At 44.4% G+C, this 23184-nt stretch overlaps 1 protein-coding gene across 1 annotated transcript; it reads right to left on the minus strand.

Annotated features, from left to right (window-relative positions):
* Positions 1 to 18047: 18047 nt before the first annotated feature.
* Positions 18048 to 22011, minus strand: LOC117457731 (extracellular calcium-sensing receptor-like). Its single transcript, XM_034097951.2, has 9 exons — positions 21872 to 22011; positions 21461 to 21755; positions 21137 to 21223; positions 20668 to 20937; positions 20285 to 20493; positions 19930 to 20200; positions 19355 to 19582; positions 19123 to 19246; positions 18048 to 18946 (listed from the first exon to the last, which is right to left on the minus strand). The coding sequence occupies exons 1-9, from the start codon at positions 21979 to 21981 to the stop codon at positions 18048 to 18050; spliced, it is 2493 nt and encodes an 830-aa protein (XP_033953842.1). The 5' UTR covers positions 21982 to 22011.
* Positions 22012 to 23184: the final 1173 nt, after the last annotated feature.

Genomic DNA, 23184 nt, shown 5'->3' on the forward strand with positions numbered 1-23184 from the left:
CTGGGAAGCTTCAGCCGGACTGCAGAGGGGTTAATAATCCTTTGAATGGGGAAGGGGCCAATAAAGCGTGGGGACAGCTTCTTGGACTCAGAGAGGAGAGGAATGTTCCTGGAGGATAACCAGACAGACTGACCTGGGACGTAAGGAGGGGCAGCTTGTCTGTGGCGGTTGGCTGACCGCTGGTTCCGAGCAGAAGTCAGGAGGAGAGCAGAGCGAGTGTCTCTCCAGATCTTCTGACAGCGACGAACATGCTGCTGGACCGAGGGGACTGCTAGTTCTCTCTCCTCTTCAGGGAACAGGGGCGGCTGGTACCCTAAAGAGGCCTCAAACGGGGAGAGCCCAGTAGCAGAACAGGTTAGGGCATTATGAGAGTACTCAACCCAGGGAAGATGGGTGCTCCAGGTAGAGGGGTTACGGTCAACGATGCAGCGGATGGCTGATTCCAGGTCCTGGTTGGTTCGTTCAGTTTGACCGTTTGACTGGGGATGATATCCGGATGTTAGACTGACATAAGCTCCCAGGGATTGACAGAACTCCTTCCACACTCGAGAGGTGAATTGAGGGCCGCGGTCAGAGACTATGTCAGAAGGGATCCCATGTAGCCGGAAAACATGTACAGAGAGGAGTTGGGAGGTCTCCAGGGCTGAAGGAAGCTTAGGAAGAGCTACACAGTGGGCAGACTTAGAGAACCTGTCAACAATGGTGAGAATTGTGGTGTTACCCTGGGAGGGAGGCAGGCCGGTAAAAAAGTCCAAGGCAATGTGTGACCAGGGATGACAAGGAATGGGTAGAGGCTGGAGCAATCCTGCAGGTGTCTGGTGGGAGGACTTACTCCTAGCACACGTGGGACAGGAAGACACAAACTCCTGAGTGTCCTTGTTGACAGTTGGCCACCAGAAGTGTCTCTTAAGAAAGGAACGTGTGGGGTTTACTCCGGGATGGATGGAGAACCGGGAACTGTGGACCCACTGTAGGACCTTGGAGCGTGCAGCATCGGGAACGAACTGACGGTTCGGAGGGCCGTTACCCGGGTCTGGTTGCTCTCTCAAAGCCTCCTGGATGGTGTTATCAATCTCCCAAGAGTGTCTACAACAGAACTCTTGGGCAGGATTGAAACAGCAGAGGACTCGGGAGAGTCAGGCGAGTACAGTCTGGATAGAGCATCGGGCTTTACATTCCGGGAACCTGGACGGTATGTGAGGCTAAATTTGAAACGGCTAAAAAAGAGAGCCCACCTAGCCTGTCGGGAGTTCAGCCGTCTCGCTGACTGGATGTAGGCGAGATTCTTGTGGTCTGTCCAGACCAGGAATGACTGCTTGCTGCCCTCGAGCCAGTGTCTCCACTCTAACGCCAACTTTACTCCCAGAAGCTCCCTGTTTCCAACATCATAATTGCACTCAGCAGGAGAGAGGCGGCGTGAAAAGAAGGCACAAGGATGGAGGATATTATTAGGACCAGCTGTTTGCGACAAGACATCACCCACCCCAGTGTCTGACGCATCAACCTTACTGAAGTTCCTGATGAAGCGGCGGTAAAAGTTGGCGAAGCCCAGAAACCTCTGAAGCTCCCTCCTCGTAGTAGGGGTTGGCCACTCCACCACAGCCTTGATCTTTCCAGGATCTGCCTCCACTCTGCCTTGCCTGATGATATAGCCCAGGAAGCTGATCCGGTTCTGGTGGAACTCACACTTCTCAGCCTTGACATAGAGCTTGTTCTCCAGCAGTCTCTGAAGCACGAGGCGGACATAGTTCTCGTGTTCCTCCTGGTTCTTGGAGAAAATCAGGATGTCGTCTAAGTACACAAAGACAAAGCGGTTAAGGAAATCACGCAGGACATCGTTGACCAGAGCCTGACATACTGCTGGAGCGTTAGTGAGACCAAAAGGCATGACTAGGTACTCAAAATGACCTAAGGGAGTGTTGAAAGCCGTCTTCCATTCATCCCCTTGACGGATACGGATCAGGTGATAGGCGTTCCTGAGGACAAGCTTGGTGAACAGGGTTGCCTCATGGAGAGGTTCAAAAGCAGAGGTGAGAAGGGGTAATGGGTACTTGTTCTTAACAGTGATGTTGTTTAACCCACGAAAGTCAATGCAAGGTCGCAGTGACTTATCCTTCTTACCAACGAAGAAGAACCCGGCACCCACGGAGGAGGAGGAAGGACGAATAATCCCAGCAGCCACTGAGTCAGTGATATATAGCTCCATAGCCTCCTTCTCCGGACGGGACAGGTTGTAGAGGCGGCTGGTGGGTAGAGGAGCCCCAGGAAACAGATCTATGGAGCAGTCTTAGGGCCAGTGAGGAGGAAGGGAGAGAGCCCTCCTTGCTGAAGACCAATCTCAGGTCGTGGTAGGTCGTAGGGACTCCAGTTAAGTCTACAGAAGCGGCAGAGCAGAAGGCAGGGTTTGGGGAGACAGAGACAGGAGGCACGGCAGATAACAGGCAGTTAGCGAGACAGTTCTGATCCCATTCAATGATCTCTCCCTTAGCCCAATCAATGTGTGGGTTGTGGGTGTGAAGCCACGGATAACCCAATACCAGAGGTGTGGAAGGTGCAGAGATTACCTTTAATTGGATGAGCTCTCTGTGGTTGCCGGAGGTGATCAATGTCAAAGGAGCTGACTGTGCTGTCACTGAGGAAATTATTTGCCCATTAAGTGCATAGGCTGTTAGAGGTTCATCTAAAGGCTCCAGACAGAGAGTCCCAGCTGTTCAGCTAGCTCCCGGTCCAAAAAACTATCCTCAGCTCCAGAATCAATGAGGGCTTGTAGAGGCAAAGTCATAGTGTTAACACAGATTTTGGCAGGTATTAAAAAATGACTCAAGGAAGGGGGTAAAGATGATGGCTGTGGACTCGTCAGGACCCCCAACCTCACTGACGAGCCTCCACGTTTGGGCGTACTGGACAGTTGGCAATGACATGCCCGGCATTGCCACAATACATGCATTGGCCAGCACACATCCGGCGCTGACGCTCCTCCGGAGAGAGTCTAGCACACCCCAGCTGCATAGCCTCCTCGTGAGAAGAGGTGCGCACGCTGGGCGGCGAGAAAACGGAGGGAGACTTAAACACTGAGGGGACAGGGTAGGCGGAAAAACTGGGCTTACTGTGGGAGACTGGTGGATTCCGCTGTGTCCGCTCAGCTCGGCACTCCCGCAAACGACAGTCTAGGCGGGACACCAAGGAAATCAGTTCTGGTGCCCCTTTCACACCAACGCGTTTTCAGCTCCGGCTCGGAGCTGGAGCCTGAAAAGTGCCGTTTTTTCCTGTTCACACCGCAGCGGCGCCGCCTCTTAGCTCCGGAATCCGGTTCACTTCCAGCTCCAAAAAATTGTCGGTCTAGAGGCAAGAGCTTCTGAGCTAAGCGGTCGCGTCGCTTATGTCTCTTACGTCGAGGCGTGCAGGAAACTAAACCCACCTCCCCTGAACATGGGTCGACTGTCATGCCTGCCTACAAGCAGTAGTGCTTATAAACACACTTTATAAAGACAGGCAACACTAACCAGGCTTCGTGTGATTCTGTTTATTTGTACCTTACTTTGACCATCCGTTCACTGTTATTGATCATTGTGGAGAGAGGCAGACGTTTTGTTTTGTATTATAGCAGCTATCGGATGGAATCAATACATGGGCTGCACAGGTTGTCATGTCCGACTATCACAAGTAGAATCGTAATAAAAATACGCCGGTAAAATGTGCCTGTAGAAAACGGTTTATGCCACAATAGGATAGCAATAGCAAGTAGTCAGTTTAGCTTCTTTGCTATGCTAACATCACCCATTTTATACCAGAGAAACTTTCATAACAGCGTTGTGATGCCAAACAGCGTCAATTCAGACTGACACACATTCACTTAAGGGGAACAGGGGATATGTATCAGCTGCTTGTGTGAGTTGGACAGTGAATACTTTAGAGCGGCCGCTGCAGTGTGAGCTAACCGGGAGCTAACGGGAGAATAAACTCCCGTGGAAGAGCAGCCAACACTGCAGCAGTCGGTAAATGCCGCAGAAACACATTAATAAACAATGAACCACGGCACTCTGGAGAAAAGCATAAGGTTGGAGAAGTCGTTATTTAATTTATTCTGGCTTCGTGTGATTAAAAGCAACACGATCATCGACCCGACGCAGTTGTTGTTGTTGTTGTTGTTGTGAGCGAGCGCCGTAACGCCGTTGGGGAGCAAATCAGCGATGTAAACGGTGACGTCATGACGCAGCAGCGGCAGCACCAGTCGGGCTCTGGGCCGTGTGAACAGAGCGGGAGCAGAAAAGGGAAACCGGAGCTGAACCAGAAAAGCTCTAGCTCGGAGCTAGAAAGGGAAAAGCGCTGGTGTGAAAGCCACATGGGAGATCCGCTGGAACATCTCGTGCTGCAAATTCATCCCGGAGCTGATCCTTTAATCCTCTCAAAAACACCGGCTTGAGAGCCGCCTCGTCCCAACGAGCCTCTGCAGCGAGTGTGTGAAACTCGATGGAATACTCAGCTCCAGTGCGGTTTCCTTGTTGTAAACTGAGCAGCTGACTCTCGGCAGAGCCAGAATAATTGGGATGATCAAAAACAGAAGAAAAACGATCTGAGAAGCATTCAAAACGCAGAGAGTTATAATCCACTGAAGAGCTCAAAGCCTCTGCCCAGGTTAAAGCCTTGCCACGGAGCAAACCCAGAACATAATTAATCCTGGTAACATCAGCGGCAAACGAAACAGGACTCTGGCGAAAAACCTTGTTGCACTGAAAAAAGAAATCCCCTGCATTTCTCTACCTGTGGAATGGCTCAGGGTTGGTGATGGGGAAATCCTGGCGTGGAGTAGGAAAAATAGCTGGATTGGGAGTGGCATGATAAACTGCAGCCGAGGTAGTTAGAGCTGAGATCTGGCAAGCTAACTCAGAGACATGATGAGCCATGGATTGATTGCTCTCTACTAACGCCCGAATAAGCTGGTCGTGTTGACCCAGAAGGGAACCCTGACTAGACAGGGCATAATGGACTGTGGCGGGATCCGCTCCAGTGCCTGCGGGGTTCATTATTGGCCAGTTCTTCTGTTAGGTTTCCCGAGAAGTGACTGGAGATGAGAACCCGCTATGCAAGCACGACAACTGAGACTGTGGTGAAGTGTCAAAAAGGCTTTATTTTGTCCAAGACACTGACAAGGAGTTGACGAAGCACACATAGAGGGAAGACGTGGAGCTGGGCTGCTCAGGAGGGGAGGCTGGACGTGACAGGCAGAGCGGCTGGAGTATGTGGATCTGGAACGGGAAAAACAAGCAGGATTAGGAAATGATCTCCCTTCACTAGGAGCATCAAAAAGTCACTAGGAAAAAAAAACTAGTAGGCCTTTACGATAGTTTACCAGTGAAGAATAAACGAAGAACTGGCGAAGACTGAAGATGGGAACCAGGGTTTTAAGCAGGTGCAGGTGAGTAGTGGCAATCAGTGAGATGAGCAGCAGCTGAGGAGGTGAGTTGGCGGGAATCGGAATGTAGGTAGCCACGCCCAGCCAGGGAGACAGACACATAGACAAACAGACAAAACAAACACAGAAAGGGGAAAAAGAAGGAGGAAGTACTGGGGTTACCTACTGTAACCCAGCTTCTATGAGTAATGGCGCAGCCCTCTAAGGCTATCGCTATTGGGTTATCCCTCTGCGCCCCCGCGCAGCACTGAAATACTTGTAGTCCACGCCCACCCGCTAGGTGGGCCCCACAAGTTATATTGTATGGGAGCAGATTGCCGGGCCACCTTCCTATTTATACCGGAAGGAGGCCCGGCAATCTGCTCCCATACAATATAACTTTTCTTCAGCTATTCGTAGAGCCAGTGGGGCCCAGCGCTTAGAGGGCTGTGCCATTACTCATAGAAGCTGGGTTACAGTAGGTAACCCCAGTTCTATTTCGTATATGGCTTCGCCCTCTAAGGCTATCGCTATTGGGTTAAGGGCGAAGCATGATGTAGTCTGCGCCCCACTGGGTCCGCCCGGCACTAGAAGCACAGACACACCTGCTCAATAATACCCCCCTGCCTGTTGTGCCATGCGTAATGGCGCATCACCGTCCCTGGAACATAGCAAAACATGCCTATCTTCCCGACGGGGTGAAGGCTGGGAACAATACATACTGGCCGCTGTGAGAAAGTAGAGACGAAGGTCCCACCTTGTCCAGCGATCATAGAGGGGGAACAGCTGCTCTCTGCGTGTCAGACAGGTAGGAGAGCGCTCAGCTGGATCCCTGACGTCACTCACTCTGACCAGGCACTCCGTACGAAGTGTGTCAGAGTAAAGGGAACATCCCTCTCATACGAGGGAAAAAAAGGGCTGCTCTCTGTGTGCCAAGAGGCAGGAGAGAGGCGCACCGCTGGATCCCTGACGTCACTCACTCCGACAGGACACCCAGTACAGGGTGCGTCAGAGAGGAAAGGGAGACATCCCTCAAATAACATTGAATAAATGAACAGGGGGAAGACCAAGATGCAGCCGTGCAAATATCTTCCACTGACATTCCTCCGTGCAACGCCGTGGAGGAGGAATTCCTCTGGTGGAGTGCGCATTAATGTTCTCCGGGGGCTCCACCCCAGAGGAGACATATGCCTGCGACACAGCCTCACACTTTTAGGCAAAGGGCTGCGAGGGAGTTTCCACACGCTGCATTTCACTCCGTCTCTCATCATGCGGCGCGTACACGCCCAGAGGATGAGAGGTGTGTGTATGCTGTCCACACGAGGCGTTATAACGGTCCTCGTTGATTTATTATGACCGTGTGTAGGAGGCATATCTGGGACAGAGGAATGCCGCGAGCTCTGCAGTTTATAAACCAATAGGTTTAAAACAGCAGGCTTCTGCAGCAAATGAACCACCTCTGGTGTGTCCCCCTGTTGGAAGAGACCCCGGGTGATCATCACGTGACCAGCTGACGCCAACGCCGAGCAGCTGCGTCACGGAGAGGGCTGTGTGGGTTGTGACATGCCGGAGGAGAGCTGTCAGTTTCTCCACTCGCTGCCGCGAGAGCCGCGCTCTGCTGGCTGAGTTTATCTTCTTCCAATTTATTATGAAACCCAGACTTTGACAGATGCGATACGAGATGTACCGTCTGTAAAGCGACTTCCTCCCTGGAGCGAGCCAGCAAATAGCAGGTCGTCCAGAGGAAACCACACTCTCATCCCTCCTGTGTAGTGGCTCCAGCCTTCTCTACACAAAAATGGGAGGAGCCAGGAAATATCCGACGGCAGACGATTGTCTGGTCTGATATTCCCTGAAATGAGAAAACGCAGGAATTTCCTGTGTTTCGGGATGATGGGTACGTGGAAGTATGCATCCTTCAGGTGGAAGTGAACCAGTCATCCTGGTGAACACATTCCAGCACCTGTTTGATCGTCAGCATGTGGAATACTGACAGATCGAGGATGTCTCATTGCCCCAGTCTTTTTCGGGATTAGAAAAATAACGGGAGTGAAAACCCCTGATTTTCCTCCCTTTGAGGAACCCTGGAAATATCCTCTTTCAACAGGAGTTCCAGCTGCTCAGATTGGAGCGCAAGACATAGCTTCTGGGAGGACAGGAGTGTTTCCTGTATCCCATTGAACTGTGGGGGGGGGGAGGCGAACTGCAGGACGTATCCTCTGCTGATCAGCCTGCTCATCCATCTGTCCATCAGACCCGCGCGCTGCCACTCTGAGAAAAACTCTGAGAGCGGGCGCACGTGCTCGAGATGTGTTTTTTTGGTCGTCATGGTGACGAGCCACGCCAGAGCCCCTGCCGCCGCTGCCCGTGAGGCAACCCAAGGCGGGGGCCTCCACACGCTGCGTCTCACTCCGACTCTCATCATGAGGTGCGTACACGCTCAGGGGATGGATGGAGGTATGTGCAGTGCTGCCCACATGAAGCGTTATAACGGCGTTCATGTGTTTATTAAGGCCGTGTTTATGAAGGCCGTGTTTATGAAGGCCGTGTGTACGAGGCGTATCTCGGACGAATGCTGCGAGCTCTGTAGGTTATTAACAGGGGTTAAAACCGGCAGGCGTCTGCAGCGAGCCCTGCTGTCTACTTAATCAACAGATTAGTGGCAGCCGGCTTAATTAGCGAGCTCTGCAGTTTATTAACCGATAGGTTAAAACTAGCAGACTTCTGCAGCGAGCCCTGACGCTGCGGGCGCTGCCGCTGGTGCACTCAGCCTCCCGTGAGGCGAAAGGGCTGCGAGGAAGCCTCCACACGCTGCGTTTCACTCCGGCTGTCATCATGAGGCGTGTACACGCTCAGGGGATGAGTGGCGGTGTGTGCAGTGCTGTCCACATGAGGCGTTTATAACGGCGCTCGTGGGTTATTATGACCGTGTGTAGGAGGTATCTCTCGGACAGAGGAATGCCGCGAGGTCTGTGGTTTAATAACCGAAAAGTCATAACCATCAGGCCTCTGCAGCGACTCCTGCTGCCTACTAATCAACAGATTGGAGGCAGCTGGTGTAGTTACTGTGCTCTGCCGCTTATTAATCGATAGATTAAATAGTGCAGGTTTTAGCAATGAGCCCTGCTGGCTATTAACCGACAGGTTATAGGCAGCTGGTTTACTCAGGGCGTGAGGCAACCCCAGGTGGGCTGGGACCGAACGGGCTGCGCGGGGCCTCCACACGCTGCGTCTCACTCCGACTCTCATCATGAGGCGTGTACACGCTCAGGGGATGGATGGAGGTGTGTGCAGTGCTGCCCCCATGAGGCGTTATAACGGCGCTCATGGGTTTATTATGACCGTGTGTAGGAGGCGTATCTCGGACAGAGAAATCCCGCAAGCTCTGCAGGTTATTAACCGAAGTTAAAACCGGCAGGCTTCTGCAGCGAGCCCTGCTGTCTGCTTAATCAACAGATTAGTGGCAGACGCGAAAGGGCTGCGAGGAAGCCTCCACCACACGCTGCGTTTCACTCCGCAGAGGGGGAATGGGAGAGCCGCATGGCGAGCCATGGAGGGAGACGGGGTAGAAGTCGTCCGACTCCTGCCCCCCACTCGCCTCCAGAAACAGGTTGTTGTCCCTGTTCTGGATGGGCCAGTCGCGCAGAGGGATAACCCAATAGCGATAGCCTTAGAAGGCGAAGCCATATACGAAATAGAACTGCAGATCCTCACACATAACATAACAAGGTTTTTGTATTTCATTAAGATTAAGGATGAGGGACAACAAAGAAAAAGGAGAACAAAAAGACAAGGTAGAAATAAATGAACATGATGTGTCTAATGGCCTCCCCGCTCACATCTGATTATATTCTTCATATAAGATTACTTAAAGGTGGGGTAGGTACGTTTGAGAAACCGGCTCGAGATACACTTTTTGTTATATTCCATAGAATGCTCTTAACATCCCGATAGCAATGAATATCTTAAGTGCTTTGACAAAATATCCATAACAAAATTTCATCTGTGGAACCCGTAATACTGTAAACGGCTAAACGGATGGGATTGCCGCCCTGTCTGTCAGCAAGGCAAGGCAAGGCAAGTTTATTTATATAGCACTTTTCAACACAAGGCAATTCAAAGTGCTTTACAAAAAGCGAAAGACATTAAGAAAATGGCATTTAAAATCAGTCATTAAAAATAAAAGCTAATAAAATAAACATAAAAAGAAAAAAATACATGGATAAAAGTTAAAGTGCAGTCTAAGATATGAATAGTTCAATTAAAAGCAGCGACAAAAAGAAAAGTATTCAGCCTGGATTTAAAAGTAGTAAGAGTTGCAGCGGACCTGCAGGTTTCTGGGAGTTTGTTCCAGATATTTGGAGCATAATAACTGAACGCTGCTTTACCATGTTTAGTTCTGACTCTGGGGACAGAAAGCTGACCAGTCCCTGAAGACCTGAGAGATCTGGATGGTTCATAATTTAGCAGGAGGTCAGAAATGTATTTTGGGCCTAAACCATTCAGTGCTTTATAAACCAGCAGCAGTATTTTGAAATCTATTCTTTGACACACAGGAAGCCAGTGTAAGCCAGCCTTCCATCTCGTGCACGCACAAATGTATCTCGTGCCCTCATTGGGCGTGCATTGCAGCGGTACTTCAATGACTCGCCAGCAACAGGCGGCCACTTTCATCAGTCTGCTGACGTTATGTGCGCGTTCATGTGTGGAGGAGGTGCTCTGTAAGGAAGTCTGAAGGAAGGGGCGGATTCTTTTCGGCTGTGTACTTTCAAATTGTAGTGCACTGGAGCCGGTTTCTGAAACTTACCTACCCCACCTTTAATTGTATAGGCAGGGATATTGTATGTTGTGCCACCCATCAGGGAACTGGCTGGGGGCAGGACAAAGTACACATTTTAATTAATTATGTTAGTTTAAAATGATAAACTATAGAATACATGCTATGTCATATCATTAAATACATTATTTGCTTCACGTCGATGTCCATATTTTGATTTCTTACATTTTCTCATTGGAATAATGAACACACCAAGGCAACACGTCCTCCAACTCATACGACCAAATGGGTCGATTGTTTAAGCCCTTATTACGACCAAATATGTCGTTTGTTCAAGCGCTTAATACGACCTATAATTACGTTTTAAAATTGTCGGCCTCGAGTGCTCCCGTTGAATGCAAACGTTACAGAGGGTTGTTTATTCACAAATAACCCTCTCTGTAAAATCCTAAATTGTAGGATAGTTTGGCCATTAAAACGCTTTATGATTAGATTTCTAGCGAGAAGTATATATTGTACTTTTAGAATCCACGTCCAGTTGATATGTAGGATCTATAGTTTGATAGATATTACGAAGATTATTTGAGGTTTCGTCAGGAGAACGTGTATATGCGGCAAGCTTCCATGTAAAGTTACGGGTTGAAAACAGTATTTCCGGTCTCGACATTTCCATAATAAAACCAATGATCAAATGATTTAACAGTGATATCTGCACTACACATCCACTAAAAAACATCAGTTTATCTTAGTTAATTATACGACATTAATTGGTTTAAATTGTGTACAATGCTTTTGTGTTTTTCCCATAGGTTTTTCTCTTTCGATTCTGAGAGACACATTTCTTTTTTCAGAGGTTTTGATAGGCTAAAATCACGCCGCAATGCACGTCGGGATATGGTGTTTATGTGATATGAAATCGGAAAACATTAAAAAAAATAATAATAATACTTTATTCCGAGTGTTCTTGCTTTTCTCTTTGGAAGTCATCACATAACGGCATTGCAATACACGGTTCGGCTGCATTAAATATTACATATCTGCCCTAGATATGTATTTATAGAGCCCTGATCTGAAGACCTTTTGACAAACTGGAAGAGATGCCGCCAAAACTGAATACGTGACGTGGACCATAAATATATCAACAATTAAACAACATCTTCCATTTCTTTTCACACAATACGTCTCCTTGCAGTATCAACACTAATTCGGCTGACTTTTATATTTGATCCAATTAGTAGATAGTCTGTATTTACACCATAACGGTGCACAGCTGATAGAAAGGGACTTTTTTGTAGTTTTTAAAGATATTACTGATTTTATGAACTACCTTTCCAACTCCTCATGCAGTTGACTGTTACAGGTCTATACAGGTTCATGGTACAATGCATAAGCTTCACATCGAGAGACTGAAACTGTATTTTCCTTTACCGTTCTGTTTTAATTTCACAATAAAGTGAATAGTCATATTATGTACGATATTATTATGTTTTATTAACTAGATCACTGGTCTAAACCGCACCTCCTAGTGGTTAAAGCACGTTATTGAATTTAGTTATAGAATAAGTTATATTTGATGAAAACATTTAAATATTAAGAGTAGCCTACATACAAAATAGGGGTCAATGATAGAAATATAGAATGGAAAATATCAAGAAGATACTGTAGTGATCTCTACAATAAAACAGTTTAGTGCAGGACGTCCAAAGATATTAACAGGAGGATGTGCAAAACAGACAAACTGATAAGGCTGAATTTTACTCAGGTGTAACTAAAGTCTGATTTAAGGGTTGTTTATATTTCACATCATTAATCAGAATCTGCAAAGTAACAAAAATAAATGTAGTAGAGTAAAAATACCAGGTTAACCTCTGAATTGTAGTGGAGTAGAACAAAGTAGTACATGCTGCTGTAACAAAAACATTTCCCAACTTGGGATCAATAAAGTATCTTAACTTAAGATGATCGATGGCTACTGCCATATTTGCTAAATGTGCATCTGAACCTTGACAAGTGCATGTTTCAGGCTTATCAATTAACAACAGGAGGGGTCACAGACATAAGACCAGCTGTCATGTGGTATTAATGCTGCCCATTATGGACACAAGCAATTTTCACCCATGTATTAATTATATGTTTTAAATTTGATAACACCAATGTGTTTCGTATCCCCTAAACCTCCAGGGATGTATACAGTTTAATACTGGCAACTTCTAATTGTGGGAAATACGAAAACGTCTTTTAAAACTACATTTCCCAGTAGAGACGTGACATAGAACATGTTGCGAAACACACAATAGCCAGCAAGTGTAATTCTGGGGGGGAGGGCCGGGCTGGACCCGTCCAAGTCCAGTTTTGGATAGTCTGGCGTGGTTCCATTCCATTTCAAAGAGCTGTTTGACAGCGTAACCTTGTCGCACTGCCACTCCAATATCCAATCACAGAGCTTGAGGGCTAATCACGGGGTTTGTAAAGCAAGGCGGATGTTGTAGTCCCAAACGATAGCTGGGGATTCTGGGTAGTGTAGTGTCTTCGGAAACTCTGTAGTGTCTAAACTCCGAAAAAACAATTTGTTTCTCCAAATCGAAGGTTAAAAACACAAAAGCATTGTACACAATTTAAACCAATCAATATTGTGTAATTAACAAGGATAAACTGATGTTTGTTAGTGGATGAGTAATGGAGATATCACTGCGTAATCATTTGACAGTGTGGGGAATACTTCCGGTTTTATTATGAAAACTTCGAGACCGGAAATACTGTTTTCACCCACGCTAACTTTACATGGAAGTTGCCCATATACAGGTCACGTTCTCCTGGCGAGACCTCAAATCATCTTCGTATATTTATCAAACTGTAGATCCTGCACATCCACTGGACGTGGATTATAAAAGTACAATATACACTTTCATTTCATTTCAAACCTTTATTTAACCAGATTGGTCCCATTGAGATCATAGATCTCTTTTTCAAGGGAGACCTGCAGCATATAGGTTCCACATGAAACAATAAAGGACATTATACATTATATTTACAGGATACATAGTTATAGACATTTACAAGTGCCCATTGTATCGGCAAGCATTTCATTTACCCTAGCTTTAAAAACATGCAGAGGAATGAGATTGCTCAGTTTCAATTCTTGCTGAAGATTGTTCCAAGCAAGTGGAGCTGCGCACATAAAAGCTGTCTTACCTGAGACAGTCCTTGCTCTTGGCACATCTAACAAGACCACATCATGTGACCTCAGACAATAGCTGCTTGCAACTCTCTGTGTTATCAGCGAGCAGATATAATACGGGAGTTTACCCAACAAAGCTTTATAGATAAAAGTGTACCAGTGACTGAGCCTCCGTACAGAGAGAGATGGTAAACCTGCCTTGGTATACAGTGTACAGTGATGAGTAAGCGCTTTACAATTTGTGACAAATCTCAGAGCACTGTGATACGCAGCATCCAATTTGCTCAGGTAATTGGCAGGTGCATTCATATACAACAAATCCCCATAGTCCAGCACAGGTAAAAAGGTCACAGTGACTAGCCTTTTCCTGGCCTCAAGCGAGAAACAGGACTTGTTTCTGAAAAAGAAACCTAGCCTAACCCTCAGTTTTTTTAGCAGGTTATTGACATGAAGTTTAAAAGAGAGACAATCATCAAGCCAGATACCAAGGTATTTGTAACAGGCAACAACTTCAAGTTTTGTTCCTTGCGTAGTTACAATATCTAAAACAGGCTCTGGAGTCTTTTTAGCTTTTGAAAAGAGCATTACCTTGGTTTTCTCAACATTTAAAAGAAGCTTTAGTTCAGAGAGCTGAGTCTGAATAGTGTTAAAAACAGCTTGTAATTTAACAACAGCCTCTTTAATGGAGGGACCTGCACAATACATTACAGTATCATCCGCATAAAAATGTAAAGTAGCTTCATCCACATTATCACCTACACTGTTAATATATATGGAGAATAAAAGTGGTCCTAAAACAGAACCTTGTGGTACACCATTAGAAATGTTTAACCACTCAGAAGACAGCCCATCAAAGTGAACACATTGGGACCTTTCAGAGAGGTAGTTCACAAACCACCCCACTGCATGGCTGGATATGCCTATACTGAGTAGCCTCTGCTTTAAGATGCGATGATCAACGGTGTCAAACGCTTTGGAAAGGTCAATAAACAGAGCTGCACAACTCTGCTTATTATCTAAAATAGTAGTAATGTCATTTACCACTTTCATTGTCGCAGTGATGGTACTGTGTTTCTTTCTGAATCCTGACTGATGTTTAGACAGGATATCATTTATACATAAAAACTCCTTTACTTGTTCACTCACTAAGCGTTCGAGCACCTTAGCCAGAACTGACAATTTAGAGATTGGCCTATAGTTATTTAAAATAGTTGCCTCCCCTCCTTTCAGTAAAGGCAAGACATAAGCAGACTTCCATACTTTTGGAATTGTGTTCGTGCTGAGGGAGAGGTTAAAAAGAGAAGTAAGAGGTGGAGCAATAAAATCTGCAGCTATCTTTAAAAAGAAAGGTTCTACGTTGTCCGGGCCAGCCGGTTTCCTAGGATCTAACTTGGATAATGCTTCATGAACAATACCAACAGTTAAAGGAGTAAAACTGAAAGGGTTTTCCAAACCACATTGTTCAGAGTCAAGGATTGGAGCGTTCACAGGAGCCACACAGCCAAACAGAGAGCCACAAGACACAAAATGCTTATTAAAACAATTTAGCATAGTAGCCCTGTCTGATATAGTGCCAGATGCTGTGGTAAGGCACGGAGGTAGCTCATTTGGGATATCACCAGTGGAAATCGATTTTATGGCTTTCCAAAATTTCCTAGGATTATTCAGGTTTTCTGTGGTAACCGACAAATAGTACTTTGATTTAGCACTTTTTATTTGGGATGTGAAGCTATTTCTTAGCTGCCTAAAACGTAGCCATTCTACCTCTGAGCCTGATTTCCTAGCCTTAGCCCAAGCATTATTTCTCTCATGAAGGAGACTGGACAGCTCAGCAGAAAACCAGGGATTGTTTCGTCCCTTCACTCTAAATTTACGCAGAGGTGCATGTCTATCTATAATTTTCATAAAACCAAGATAAAAATAAGACCATGCAGTTTCTACATCAGCACACAAATTGATTCTACCCCAATCAAAATCAAACATATCATGTAAAAAACCCTGCTCCACAAAGTGTTTTTTGTCTCTCTTTGTGATGACACATGGTTTAACCTTTTGGACCTTAGTGTCCCTAATTGTGGCTACAACACAATGGTCACTCACATCATTAGCAAATACTCCCACAGATGAGTATTTATGTGGAACATTTGTTAAAATTAGATCAATTAAGGAGGATTTATTTGGGGACTTAATATTTGGGCGAGTAGGACTGTCTATAATCTGGGTAAAATTCAAAGAGGTACACAGGTTTTTAAAATCCTCTGACACAGAAGTTAACCAGTCCCAATTAAAATCACCAAGCAGCACTATTTCCTTGTAGGAAAGTTGCGATAACAGTTTTGCCAATGATGATAAAGAGTCCTTGACAGCCGAAGGGGCCCTGTAGCAGCCCACCACCATGAGCTGTTGACCCTTTGTTACCTCAATATTCACGGCTACAAATTCGAGCTGTTTACTAACAGATTTGGAAACCATATTAGTTACACAAAACTTATTTTTCACATAAATGGCAACGCCACCACCTTTTTTAGGCTGGTCAGTACGATATACACTGTAACCATTTATGTAAATGTCAGAGGCCAAAATGAATTTATCTAGCCACGTTTCTGATAAGACAATGACATCAGCATCAGTAGAACTCGCCCAAATAGGACAAAATCTAATTTAGGTAACAGACTACGCACATTTAAATGAATTAAACCTAGCCCAGATCTAGATATAAAATCAGCAGGAGTAGCTATTTGACTAATACTGCTCGGTGGACCTGGATTTGGCTGTACATTTCCTGATAGTAACAACAATAAAAATACCAAGCACCTTTTCCTCTTAATCAACACACATACATTGTCAGCTGTTCTAGACTCACCAGCAAACTTCGCGAAAGTGAGATTAGAGTTTAAAAAACAATTCTGAAGGACCATCGTGGCAGGCATGTGAGAAAGACAAACATTTTCCGAAATGAATGTCCGCGACAGTGCAACCAGCAATTGTTTGTGCAACACCTCCGAAACTGTACAGGGGATGTCCACAGCGGGCGGCAGAACATACCCGAATCCAGTAGATTGTTCAGGACGACTAGCGATCTTCTCCTTGTCCAGCACAGCCAAGAAAAGGCACAGCAGAAACACGACACCCGCCATTCTCCCAGTCCAGCACAACAGTATCCACGCTGTTCCCGGAGCAAGGTGGAGCAGGCCTCAGCTACAGCAGCACAGCAGAGCAGAGCAGGTGGAACCAGGCCTCAGCGGGCGGCAGCACAGCAGAGCAGAGCAGGTGAAACCAGGCCTCAGCGGGCGGCAGCACAGCAGAGCAGAGCAGAGCAGGTGAAACCAGGCCTCAGCTACAGCAGCACAGCAGAGTAGAGAAGGTAATCCCACCGCGTTACACCGGCTATTTAATCCACTTTACATCTCCGCCGGTAGCACAGGCTCGGAGAGGAGCGGCGATACGCGGTGTGAGTAGCGGCGAGAGGAGCAGCAAGAGGAGCGGCAAGAGGAGCGGCGATACGCGGTGTGAGGAGCGGCGAAAACTTCTCGCTAGAAATCTAATAAAAAAGCATTTTAATGGCCAAACTATTCCACAATTTAGGATTTCCCAGAGAGGGTTATTTGTGAATAAACGAGCCTCCGGAGCGTTTGCAATCGACAGGAGCATGTTGTTTCTTACACGACCACTAGAAGTGCTACACTTTAAAACGTGACTCTGGGTCGTATTTGGCTGCTGAACAATCGACCTATATGGTCGTTTTTTGTAGGAGGACAGGCTGCACCAAGGATATTCGTGTTTGTTTATGAAAGCCACATAGAGAAGCTAGTACACGCAATAATATATAGGGTATCAATGTAATAATAAGAAAAAAAAACATTTGTGTATATGCACATGATATTTATTATGTTTTCTCAAATGCAAAAATGCAAAATATGATTAAAGATGTACAATTCAGTAAGAGCAACCTAGGCTGAGTTATGATTATTTGCTTAGACAATAGCATCTTCACATCAAACTGTCATATTTGCTTGTGTTATTGTATTAAAACACAGGGAAAAAAGGGAATAATAAAGGAATAATCTGTTTTACCCAGACATTTCATTATTTATTCTAGAAATAGATTTAAAAAGTCCTCAGGCAACACCACATGGGTATTTTCAATAACATACCAATTACTATGGCCTTTGGTCCACACCCACACAGCTTTTAAGTTCATTGAACATTAAGCTTATGTAAAACTACCAAGGTGTTCAGGAACTTCATTTTCAATGTAAATGTGTGGACAAGGAGAACAGAGTTTTGGCTTGTAATGTCATTTATTGCCTCCTTTTAGGTGTCAAAAATGAGGCAACATTTCATCTAATAGCTGATAAAGCCATAATAGAGCTGGTTCTAACCTTGTTATTTTTTTAACATGTCAACACATAAATGCACAATGTCTATTCCAATAAATTGAGAAACAGTGGGGTCACTGATACATTGTACTCTGATGTGACATGGCCAGTACACAAATGTGGCTGCCAACGCCATTGGTTATTGACCCGTTGTGTTGTCAAACCCTAATTACCGCTTCATTGTGTTGTCACTTAGTGTGCTTTGTGAACAAGATTTGTTTTTCGACAAAGGAAAGAAAACGTTAAACCTGTTTATATGTTAGCGAGGCCTCAGACCATTTTATATATTTATTGTTTGTGCTACATTTCCATCTTGGTTATTCAACGACCCATGATAGCTTTCTTTGTGTTCCTCTCTGGTCTCAGCAGTATAATGTAACATTTGGGACCAAACAGTGCCATCAAGAGGCCAAAACTGGAGGCCAGGATGGCAAATACTTCTACAGCATCTGCATATTTGCCTGGGGAGTTTATGTAAGCAGGAACAAAGGCCACCCACACAGCACAGAAGATCAGCATGCTAAAAGTGATGAGTTTGGCCTCATTGAAGCTATCTGGAAGATTCCTTGCCATAAATGCTAACAGGAAACTAAGTATAGCAAGTAAGCCAATATAACCCATTAACACTGCAAATCCAACTGTGGACCCGACTACACACTCATACACTATTTTGTCATTGTAGTATTGAGTGTTTTTTTGAGGCACTGGTGAGGAAGAGACAAGCCAAGCAGTACAAATCACTGCCTGAATGGATGTAAGAAGCAAAACTGTCCCTCTCTGCTGTCCAGCACCAAACCACTTCAGACTGGCTCCACCTCCTGGCTTGGAGGCCTTGAACACAGCTAGAACCACCATGGTTTTAACAAGAATACAAGAGATACAAAGTACAAAGCTTATCCCAAATGCTGCATGTCTCAATTGACATGTCCACAGTCTGGGATGGCCGATAAACAGCAGTGAACACAGAAAACATAGCTTAAGTGATGCTAAGAGCAGGAAACTTAGTTCTGAATTGTTGGCACGTACCATGGGTGTGCTACGGTGATGGATAAAGATTCCTAGGACAACAGCACAGATACACGTGCCGAGTAAAGAGGCGGTTGTCAAGCAGATACCAAGAGGCTCTTCATAAGTGAGGAACTCTGTTTTTTTAGGAACACAGTGGGAACGCTGGGGGCTGGACCAGAAGTCCTCTGGACAACTGCTGCACTCCATGGAGTCTGTTAGAATAAGGGAAAAGAGAACACTGACAGTTAAGTTGAATGGGCCACTAATGCCCAACACTTTATTGCTCGCCATGCAGTGGTGGACATGTGCTTTTTTTTACACCTGGGCATCAAGAAAGAGACAAATGTATAATCGCTGGTTTAGGATGCCGTTTTATAATGATACCAACCAGTTTCATTGCTGTACTTTCCCTCAGAACAAGCGACACAGTCATAACAGCAAACAGGCTGTCCCTTTTTTCTGGTCATGCGGCTACCTGGAGAACAGCTCTCACTGCACACGGACTGGGGTGGCTGTCAGGATTGTAAAAGTTATAGAACAGTTATTCAACACTTTTTGATTGTGTTATTGTGTGTCATAAAGTACAGAAATCAAAAGAAAAAACAATAAACAGGATTAACCTGTTTGAAGACAAAGCTCCAGAAGATGTTTTCTTCATCAAGTGTGAGTTCTTCACCTTTGGAGGCAGACTTCTTAACAACACCCACATTCTGAACATTTATTTTTCCATCAGGGAGCCACTGCCAGTTCATGATGTCATATATTGGTAAGGCATCACCATTCTCATCAAATGATACTTGATCCCCAAATGTTGTTGTAAAGTTGACCTTTTCCAAGTAATGTATAAGCTACACAGGGATACAACACAGACATACAATTTGAGAAGGTGAGAACAAATATTTAATGTTGTTGATTTTGCATAAGTATTGTACATTATGATATATTGTGGTTTTAGTCATGCTGGTCTACAAATATTATAGTCAAAAACATCAACCACTTTTGCGATTAAATAATTACGTTTGTCATAAGAAATAAAGCTTTATTTTGTCTTGTAACTTCTATGATAAAATATGTTGTCTTTTACTCAAAGACAATCTGGAGAGTATGTCTTCTTTCCCGCAAATGTATTTCATTAAGTAACTCTAGATGAAGCAGGAGATTTAAAAAAACTGATTAGTGCAAACTGATATCACACCTGCCATGGCTCCAGTGTTTGCAAAGCAGCACAGCTGTGCCCACTGAAAGGCCCTCTCCCTGGCACACAGCGCAGCATATCATCAAGGGCATATGCCAGGGAATACACAGCCTTGTAGATATTGTATTCTGGCCTGAGGTTTGAAACATCCAAAAACTCAGTCTCCACACTTGCTAGATCTTCCTGCCCACTGCATAGAGCTCCCCCAGACGCTACCCAACCTGCTGGAGATGGTGCAAATTTACACCGAAATGTGTATTCCCAAAATTGACTTACCTGAAATGTAATAAAAAGAAAATATTAACAGAAAAAGCAATTATAATTATTGAATTTAAAGAAATTATAGTAAGATAACACTCTTACCATTCTATTCCTATGATTGTTTGACTTGTCAGGACTTGTTTTTAATAGAAAATCCCTGAGCCCTGATATCTCTCCTCGACGGATGGCAATGCCCAGGGTGCCACCCAGGTACGGCATGAGGCGGGGGGTCTGGAGCACAGCTGCTGTAGTCCAGGCTTCACTGGCCATCCACTGCAGGCCTGTCATATTCTGCCTCACCACCTGTAATATATATACAGTATATCTTATTTAATCACATTTTTCAGACTGATGTATAAATAACATAGCTTATTTAATAGGAATGAATACTTAAACTACTACGAATTACATTTAAAGCAGATATTTTAGATGGGTAGATGAAAAATAAATAGAGATATAGATTGATACTGTAAATACCTCTTCCATTAGTTGAATCATGTGGATCTGATGTGCAAACACAATGACCACACGAGCGGTTGATTTCTTCATTAAATGGACAATCCTCTTAAGTTCAGCTGGGTTGTCACCCCAGGGCAAAATCTCAGAGTAGGCCAGACAACCTCCAATAGACTCAGTTAAGTCAGATTGGAAGGATCGGGCAACATGGCGGCCATAATCATCATCACTGACCAGCAAACCGGCCCAAGTCCAGCCAAAGTGTTTCATAATCTGAATCATAGCACGCACCTAAATAAATATAGAGCACAGGGATATCTGTTCATGTCTCACAATAAAAGAAGATTTTTACCACTACACTTATTTTCTATATCAACGTAGTTTCATTAAGGATACACAACGCCAACACAGTACATTTACACACAATTACAGCTCAGTAAACTCTTTGTAAAACATATGTATTACATTTCTAGAACATAGTTTTTTTCACCTGGAAAGCATCACTTGGGATTGTTCTGAAGAAGGAAGGAAACCTCCGCCTATCACTCAGGCAGGAACATGTGGCAAAGTAACTGACCTATAAAGACATACAGTATTCACAAAAATGTGACTTTTAAAAAATTACTTCAAATCAGGGTAAATAAATTCAGCTATTACAAATGAACTGTTTTAAAATATGCATTAAAAAGATAACTTCTACCAAATAAAGCCTGAGATTCGATGTAATAATTACCATCCTTTCATTTTAAAATGTAAAGTATATACACATTTGGTGCATCAAAAGAACAGCTTAAACTGAAGACAGTAAACTTACCATGGGCAATTTGAATAAACCTATCACATCAGATGTGGCCATAGAAAATGTTGAAAAGGAATCTCCCACAATCCCAAGGACTGGGGTGGTCCCTAAACAGGTCTCTTGAAGCAGAAACTGCTCCTCTCGACCGCTGGCTAGTGACAATGCAGCACTGAATCCAATTACAAGTGTGGCACAGTTGTCATAAAGACTGTATCCCAGAGACACATTCTGTAGCAGGTTGGGGTTTTTGTTGATCTCATCAATAGCATAGGCCATGGTCATGGCATGTCTAAACCCTGGAGGGTCAAAACTAACAAAAACATTTCTAGATTAACCACTTGAAAAATCAATATATATATATATATATATATATATATATATATAATTATCGGTAAATGGTGTCTACTTCATGTGTTTGAAACTTACCCTTGGCAGCTGAGCTGATTTGGCTCTGACGTGAACGTCGGCTCATGGAAGACAGATGTGTAGTGGACCTCAAACAGACCACCGAGGATCACATCACCAGCCTTGTGCATCTCATTAAAATTAAACTGTTTCCTTAATTTACAGGAGGAGAAAAGAGAGGAAGACTCAGACAAGAACCAAATCAAGAACAGAAATGTCTCTAGAAATGCCCCCATAATGGCCCTCCTTCCTACACCCATTTGGCTTCATGCAATGTTACCTAATTTTATAAGTAGGGCTAAGTCATGTCTTTGGTCATGCTGGTTTTCGTCATAGTTTCACACCGCCCATCGGGGCACAGGCAGTAGTGTAAGGGCAGGGCATACATATCAAACCAGATTTACAGGCAATGTGATGATGACATTATTTATTTGCTGTATTTTCTGTTAATGTCTTTGTCCAGGGTACTTCATTTGTTTGTTAATTTGAAATTGGAGTGCAACCTTAAACTCTGTAAAATGTTGCTGAATGGAAAACATCATCTTTCTAACTCGACTACATAAAGAGGAAAAGAAAAGTAAACAAGAATAAATAAATATAACAGAGATGGCAATTATTTTCCAGTTCCGGATCAACCCAGAATAGTCGATTACTCAAGGATTGGATGTTAATGTGACGGATTTGTCTGGCAGTTACCCTGTTGTTTTATAGCAAGAGTAGGAAAATATGGTTTTGAAACAGACACTCATTCCATTCAGGCTATGGTGTTGATGAATATCTGGATAGCTCGGGTTGTTTGGAATTGGGGCCACAAGTTGTATATACAAACACCAAAAACAACCAGGTCAGAATCGCTTTGTCTGTCTATATACGTAGATCTCCAATGCTCTGTTTCAGCACTCTGGACACTGCACCCCACAACAAACAACGTTGTTCTCAAACCGCTAAGTAATAGTCACAAGGTTCTCTTTACCAGAGTATTTTTAAACACGAGTATCTGTACTTGAATAAAGGATGTGTGTACTTTTGCCATCTCTGTGTAACAGAAAACCCAAGAATAAGCAATATATAGGCCTGTTGCATCAAACCTCTGACAACAAATAGATAGCCAGGAGGTGAAATCAAAACTGGGGTACATTTTTCAAATTTTTCAAATCTTAATTTTGATCTTAATTTTCATGCAGTCTTTATAAAATATTTCGAACAATGAATACAAAAACACAAGAATACAAAAAGAAATTGCTTTTATTTTTATAAAACCACAATACAACACAAACACAGAAATATGATGAAATACACATACAAAAATGTATACAAATCTGCAGAGTGCAAAG

The sequence above is a fragment of the Pseudochaenichthys georgianus genome, chromosome 13, assembly GCF_902827115.2.
Source record: "Pseudochaenichthys georgianus chromosome 13, fPseGeo1.2, whole genome shotgun sequence".
In the NCBI taxonomy this organism is placed as follows: domain Eukaryota; kingdom Metazoa; phylum Chordata; class Actinopteri; order Perciformes; family Channichthyidae; genus Pseudochaenichthys; species Pseudochaenichthys georgianus.